This window comes from Humulus lupulus, chromosome 2, assembly GCF_963169125.1.
Source record: "Humulus lupulus chromosome 2, drHumLupu1.1, whole genome shotgun sequence".
NCBI classification, from domain to species: Eukaryota; Viridiplantae; Streptophyta; class Magnoliopsida; order Rosales; family Cannabaceae; genus Humulus; species Humulus lupulus.
The window spans coordinates 294,998,865-295,006,804 of NC_084794.1; the positions used below are offsets into that span (position 1 = coordinate 294,998,865).

Below are 7,940 nucleotides of genomic sequence, written 5' to 3' on the forward strand. Positions count from 1 at the left end.
AATAGCCAATTTAAAATAATGTTACACGTACACTATATATTTTCCAACACATATATCTTATCTATACATGCTTCCATCTCTAACCAAGGGAAGCCAAACTCTTATTCCCACATATTTTATTAAATATTTATATATATATATACACACACATTGGGAAAATGACAAATTTACCCCCCTAAACTAACTATTGCACATGTCTATTTGTGCCTGTGGTAAAAATACCCCTTAAACTATTTACCATATTCCAAAATTGCTCCTACTGTTATGTTAGTTTCTGTCAAAATTTTAACAGATGTTTATTACTGAAATCTTCTTTTTTTTTAGTCCTTAGATTTTATAATCTAATCTTCAAGAAATTCTTTGTTATCTTCCTTAGATTTATGTATCTTTTAGATGAGTTTTTCTTCATTAAGACCAAACAATAACTACAAAAATTATGCAGATTTGCCTCAACCAGTGCAATTCTTTCTTTCATTGAATGAAGTTGATTTCAAAATAAATAAAGAAAGAAAATAACACACCCCTCAACTCACACCGTAGGGGACCATATATCTTATTATCTCCTTTGAACAACGAGCTAGTATATATTAATGGATAATTCTTTGGTACAGACATAGAAATGCCCCTAATGTAATGACGTTTTATATTTATGACATTTGAAAAAATTACAACCTATTTTTTTTTTATGATTGTGTATATTATAGTGATATCAGACATCTTACTAATTTTCGAGAAATTTTGAATATTTTAGAGTGCCCAAATCAGAATTCAAATAGTCAAATGAGTATTTTTATACGCGTGAAAAACAGAAAATGAACCTAGGTTAGGGGCGTCCCTACTGTAGAATTATCCCTAGTACAAATTATATAAAGGTCGAGTTTAGAGATGTCATTTAATTTTCAGCAACATTTTAAAAAAATTAATTTTATACCTAATATTTCTTTGAATCTATCGATTATACCATTCACTCATACGTGACATATTATTATAATAATGGATAAACTTTAACTGAATTTATTTAAAAGCTAATTTTAGTTAACTAATCCTAATTAAAAATGATTACTTATCAAGTTATCCTATATTATTAATAACATGTAGTGATTTTTACCCAAATACTCTACACCAACTCACAACAATCAAAGGACAAAACAGTCATTTTCCACCTTCACCTAGCACCTGCACAGAACAAGAAAATATCATCTTTAATATTTGTTCAAGTTAATTCCTATAAATAATTTTTCTTTGTTTTCTTGATCTTGTGAATCTCATCATCGATCAACCTCTTATTCCCTTTATAGAGAGAGAGAAATGATGGTTCATGAAGAGGCTCAAACGACACACAGTTCGAAATACGACAGACTAAGCGAGCTGAAAGCTTTCGACGAAACTAAAGCTGGCGTGAAAGGGCTTGTGGATGGTGGGATCACTGAGATCCCTCGTATTTTTCATCATCATCCAATAGTGTCAAACGATCATGTAACAGAGAAGAACTCAGTTAGTGCTACTATTCCAGTTATAGACCTTAAAGGTGCAAACACGGAAGATCATCGGAGAGAAGCCATAGCAAAGAAGATAGGAGAAGCTTTAGAGAAATGGGGTTTCTTCCAAATCATCAACCATGGAATTACAGAGATAGTTATGGAGGAAATGATCAATGGGGTTCGTCGTTTTCACGAGCAAGATACTGAGGAGAAGAAGAAGTTATATACAAGAGAACTTACCAAGCCATTTGTGTACAACTCTAACTTCGATCTTTATAGTACTGGGACGACTTCAACTAATTGGAGGGACACTTTTGTTTGTCGAATGGCTCCTAATTCTCCTGATCCTCAACACTTGCCCCCAGTTTGCAGGTATATATATATATATATATATATGCACCAATATGTATTTTTCTTTTTTCAATAATACACAACTCTTTCTACAATTTCAAAAGCTATATATCTTGTTAGAAAAGTGACTAAGTAAACTATTGTATTAGACAGTGGCGGAGCCAGGATTCAATTGCAGTGGGGGCACATAAAAATAATACATTAAATATAAAGTCAATTACAATTATCATTCTAGCAAAATAAAAAATTACAACTCTCCTCGTCTAGTTTTCATATTTTGAAAGCGTAGCATAATAGTTTCATTATCTATAGCATCACAAATTTCTTTCTCGATGTATACAACCAAACTATCATTTATCAATTGATCTCCCATTCGGTTGCGTAACTTGTTCTTCACAATGTTCATGGCAGAAAATGATCTCTCAACTGTAGCTGTAGCAACAGGCAAAACCAACGCTAAATTTAACAAACGATAAACCAAAGAATATACCCTATTCTTTCTTGTTTCAACCATTTTTTTTGTGAGATCACCAATGCCTTTCAAATCTCCAAACTCTTTACTTGTGCGCATATCAACAATGTAAGTCTCAAGTTGATCATCTAGTGCCAAGATTTCAAAAGCAGAAAAATCATCTGGATAAAACTCGGCAAATCGAATTAATTTTTCTTTGTCAAAAGCATAGAATAAATCAATAGGAGACAAACATGACATGCATACAAGCAATTCAGTATTCACCTCATTGAAACGATTATTTAGCTCTTGAAGTTGCATATCAATCACTGAATAAAATAGCTCCACACGAAAGAAATGCAAGTTTGTAATTTCATGAGATTTGCGTCGTGATCTACCTCGAGGTGTCCAAATATCATCCATCTTGGGAATATTAATGTCGTTCTTTTTGCAAAATGAAGAGACTTTATCAAGCAGATAATCCCACCCATTCTCCCGCATGTTTTGTAATTGTTGCTTGCATATCTTAACTAAGCACATGGCATTTAAAATATCTTGATCCTCCCTTTGTAGTGCTCTTGACAACTCATTTGTAACACCCAATATGGTTCTCATTAAATGGAGACTAAATATAAAATCAAATGATTGCATCGTTTCCAACAAATTCTTTGCTTCAAATCTTTGTTCACTTGATCCATCTTCAACAATTGTTTCAATAACTTTAATTGTAGATGAAAACATAGTAATCAAGCTCATTAACGTACCATAATGTGAACCCCAACGTGTGTCTCCAGAGCGTTTAAGAGAAGTATTTTGATTCAAACCACGTCCCCTTGAAATCTCACCATTTTCAAGTGCTTCCGCAACTATTTTAATCTGATTATCTTGAAGAATATCACAACGCTTAGATGACCCACTAACAACATTCACCACACTAGAAGTAAAAAAAAATAGTGAATCAATCTGAATATGTCTTCTGGCCACAGCTACAAGCGCTAATTGAAGTTGATGTGCAAAACAATGAATGTAAAAAGCACAAGGATTTTCCTTCAAAATAAGTGCTTTAAGACCGTTGAACTCACCTTGCATATTACTTGCTCCATCATAACCTTGTCCTCTTAGTCTTGATATACTCAACCCATATCTTGAAAATAGTTTATCAATTGCAGCCTTAAGAGACAAAGCAGTAGTGTTAGGAACATGTTCAATGCCTATAAAGCGTTCAATCACATGTCCATTCTTGTCCACATAGCGCAACACAATAGCCATTTGCTCCTTTGTTGATATATCACGAGATTCATCAACTAAAATAGAGAAAAGAGAATCTCCAATATCTTTGATAATAATATTGGTAGTTTCAACTGCGGCAGCATTAATGATGTCTTTCTGAATATCGGGTGATGTTAATTTCAGATTTTCAGTAGCATTTTTTAGTGTAGCAATTCTAACATCATCATTAAAATAAGCTGCAAATCTTAAAAGCTCTAGGAAGTTACCCTGATTTGTTGAGTCTAGAGATTCATCATGGCCACGAAAGGCAAGTCCTTGTTGTAAAAGATACCGTACACACATCACAGATGTTTCCAACCGGGTTCGATATTCTTTTTTAACTTGACTTGACTGCTTAGAAATAATAGTTTCAATATGTTGCTTTTGGTTCATCAAGGCTTCACAGTTTCTACGAGCTTGGTTGTGCTTGCTACCAACATGTCCAACATGAGTACTCAATCTTTCTATCTTTCTCCAATTTGAAAACCCTTCAATAACAAAAGATTGGTTGCCCAACTTTTTACCACCGGTTGGTCTGAAAAGATAACACCACAAACAAAATACAGCATCTTTTTCTATGCTATATTCCAACCAATTATAATCATCAAACCAATCAGGATTAAATATTCTAAATGCTTGTCCACATTTTTTCTTGGGAAAATCATGATGTCGAGGTTGATAAGGACCCATTTGCATATAATGTCTTCTAACTTGGTCTCGAATATTTGGATTATAATTCAAAATTGGGATCCTTAAACCTGGATCAGTAGGAAGATCTCCAAGATTGAATTCTTCTTTACTTGTCTTTGCATTTGCATCATTGTTTGCTTTTTTTCTTCCAAAAAATGGAAGCTCTAATTTTCTTTTCAAATCTTTATCCATATCTGTATTTAAAAAAGTTATGTCAAACTTAGTAAAGATATAATAAAAATAAAAGTGCAATATGTCATGCACTTTCATACCAATATACAAATAGAGAAATCATCACTAGAAGCATATATGATATATAGTAGTATATCATAAATTCTTTCAACATAATTAAACACTATCATTGATTTTACCAATAAAAAACTCAGCAAGCACTAATTCTCAACAATTCAGTGTTGTATTTGGTTCCCCTGAACCTGATTATGTTGTTTAATGCTATTTACTAATACAAACATTGGAAGCATAATATCACTAGTCCTTAAAATAATTATCTGCCGAAAATGTACAATCACAACAGTAAAGTTAGATTTAACACCACTATTTATATATTCATTTAAAAAGTAATCCTTAAAAAATATATACTTGGAATGAAAGCTAATTTTTTGCTTGAAAAATCTGCAGCAGGTTACAGTTAAGTTGAGCAAAAAGACAATTTTTAAGACAACCAAAATCAAGAACAAACTTAAAAAGATAAAAACTTAGTTTGATCAACTCAAAACCAGAAACAAAAAGAAGAGAGAGAGACCCAATACAAAAAAAGACCCAAAAAAACAAGTTTCAAAAACAGAGAAACCCAAATCATTTGAATACTTACAAGAATACATATTTTATAGATTTTACTTGTATTCCCTTTCTTGTTGAACCACCATCTCCATATACAATATGAAATTTTTTCTAAACAATAAAAGCAAAAATAAATTAGAAAGATAATCAAATTAAATATCAAAACAAAATCAAACTTATACGTGAAGAAAACAAAGCTTTTAAGCTCTTTTTTTTTTACCTTAACTTCACAGTGCTGAGAACAAGCACAAAGATCAAGAAAGTGAAAGACAAATGGGAGGGTTTACCAATTTTAAGTTTTATATTAAAAAAATTATATATATAAAAAAAAAACAAATAAATAAGACTAGGGGCACGTGCCCCCACATGCCCCCACTTGGCTCCGCCCCTGGTATTAGAATCAGTACATAATATTCTATTTTAAGTATATGTATATCTGCGTATACATATACTTAAAATAGAATATTAGGTTATGATTCTAATATATTGTATAAGAGAAAAGTGAATAAAACAAATAATTTTTGGTTTGTCCCACCTAATTTGTCTTCTATGGAAGCTATAAATAAGCCTAAGTCGTCTTTAGATAAACTTTCACCAAAAACATGGTGGGAATTGTTAGAAAAGTTGACTAAGTCAACTATTGTACAAGAGAAAAATGAATTAATTTGGTTTGTCTGACAAATTGTTTGTGAATGGAAGTTTGTCTTAGATGGAAGCTATAAATAAGTTTAAGTGGTCTTAGTTAAACTTATACCAAAAACACTAACATACACAACTCTTTCTACAATTTCAAAAGCTATATCTGGTTAGAAAAGTTGACTAAGTCAACTATTGTATAAAAGAAAAGTGAATTAATTTAGTTTGTGTCACATGGTTTGTGAAAGAAATTGTGTTAGATGGAAGCTATAAATAAGCTTAAGTGGTTTATGTTAAACTTACGCCAAAAATAACTTCATTGACAAACGTGACACAAACTTAAAATTAAGTGTTTCATTCACTTTTCTCTTATACAATTTTTAACATATCTTTATTTAGACCATAAGTTTATATATGTTCTGGTTTAGTCCTGTTTTGGGTATAACAATATTTAAGGAATTGTTATGTATGAAGTTTTTTTTAGCATAAACTCTAAAGTATAAAATGATATAAACTCATCAAATAATTAAACAACATAATTGACTTTTCAATATGCAGAGACATACTAGTTGAGTACTCAAAGCAAATAATGAAAGTGGGCATTTTAGTGATGGAGTTGCTCTCAGAAGCTCTAGGGTTACAATCCAACCACTTAAACCAGATAGGTTGTAGTGAAGGGCTAGCGGTGTTAGGGCATTATTACCCTCCATGCCCCCAACCAGAGCTAACTTGGGGTACACCTAGGCATGCCGTCAATGACTTCTTCACATTGCTTCTCCAAGATCACACCGGCGGTCTTCAAGTTTTGAGCCACGATAACTGGATTGATGTACCACCTTACCCTGGAGCTCTGGTCGTCAACATTGGAGATCTTCTTCAGGCAAGTCTTTATAACCACGATAACCATTAAATTTAGGGGGAATTCTCCTATAGGTGTTTTAATTTAAGCCCTACCAGTAGGGCTCTCAGTGCTTACAATCCGTAAATAGTTTTCGGCGCGATTTTTTTTTATGACCGGATATATTGTAGCTATTTAGAGCATCCTGCAAATTTTCAGAAAATTCTGAATAATTTATAGTACCGAAAACTAGGTTCAAACATGTTGTTGCATGCGTGACTAATTTTTTTTTATGCGCGTGGAAAACAACATGTTTGAACCTAGTTTTCAGTACTGTAAACTATTCAGAATTTTCTGAAAATTTACAGGATGCTCTAAATAGCTACAATATACACGGTCATAAACAAAAGTCGCGCCGAAAACTGTTTACGGGTCGAGAAACACTGAAAGCCCTATTGGTATGGCTTAAAGTAAAACCTCTATAGGAGAATTCCCCTTAAATTTAGTACAAATTTGGTATACATGATTATGCTATGGAATTTTGAAAGTTTTTTTTGTTTTGTTTTTGGGGGAGTCCAGCTTGTATCCAATGACAGATTCAGAAGTGTTGAGCACAGATCATTTGTAAATAATAAAGGTGCAAGAGTATCTGTGGCTAGCTTTTTCAGTACTCATACATTGCCAACTTCAAAGCTCTTTGGACCTATCAAAGAGTTGTTATCAGAAAACAATCCTCCAAAATACAGGGCAACCACAGTGAAGGAATATGTTAGCCATTACCATGCAAAAGGTCTTGATGGGACTTCTGCTTTGGATCATTTCAGAATTTGATAATGATGATTTGGCACTGAAGATTCAAACTTATTGGGTTGAGGAATGGTTTTATAAGTTAAATAGTTTTTTGGTGGTCATTTTGTTCTCAATAGTATATGTTTGAAGAACAAGTATTAAAAAAAATTAGTAATTAAATAAATTTTAAAGATTAAGTTTGTGAGATGAAGTTTGAAAAACAAAGAATAACCACATCAACCTTTGTATAAACAGAGATTGAAACCAAGCTAATTCTGATGCACTTTGACCAAGAGTTCTGAACTTAGCTTCATTGCATAGCCAATGGTGGATCTCTGTGTTAATGATAATAGTTTTATTATTATATGTAAGGGTAGTTTAGTCTTTTAACTTCTCATTATTTTGGCTATATATTTTGTTGCTCTTGTACTCTTATTTTCATCTCTTTTGACATAATGAAAATCTAGTCTCCCTTTTGATTCTCTCTCAAATCTCATTTATCTATTTTGCAAAATTATCACTCTGATCATCAAATGAACTTGCCTAGTCCGAATCACAAAAGATTTCCATGTTTAGAAGCTAGCTTTGCTGGTGTTAACAACAGACCATGACCGATGGTACCTTTGATGTATCT

The 7,940-nt window shown here is 32.4% G+C and overlaps 1 protein-coding gene across 1 annotated transcript; it reads left to right on the forward strand.

Moving 5' to 3' along the window:
- Positions 1-1,117: 1,117 nt before the first annotated feature.
- On the forward strand, positions 1,118-7,508 carry LOC133819928 (1-aminocyclopropane-1-carboxylate oxidase homolog 1-like). Its single transcript, XM_062253314.1, has 3 exons — positions 1,118-1,853; positions 6,238-6,559; positions 7,097-7,508. Exons 1-3 carry the CDS (start codon positions 1,309-1,311, stop codon positions 7,346-7,348), a joined length of 1,119 nt encoding a protein of 372 aa, XP_062109298.1. The 5' UTR covers positions 1,118-1,308; the 3' UTR covers positions 7,349-7,508.
- The last annotated feature ends 432 nt before the right edge of the window (positions 7,509-7,940 follow it).

Bases quoted from the DNA above. Each gene is read 5' to 3' on its own strand.
- LOC133819928 (XM_062253314.1), top strand. From the start codon at position 1,309: ATGATGGTTCATGAAGAGGCTCAAACGACACACAGTTCGAAATACGAC. The intron at 1,854-6,237 runs GTATATATATAT...TTCAATATGCAG, and splicing joins CACTTGCCCCCAGTTTGCAG to AGACATACTAGTTGAGTACT. The intron at 6,560-7,096 runs GCAAGTCTTTAT...GGGGGAGTCCAG, and splicing joins ACATTGGAGATCTTCTTCAG to CTTGTATCCAATGACAGATT.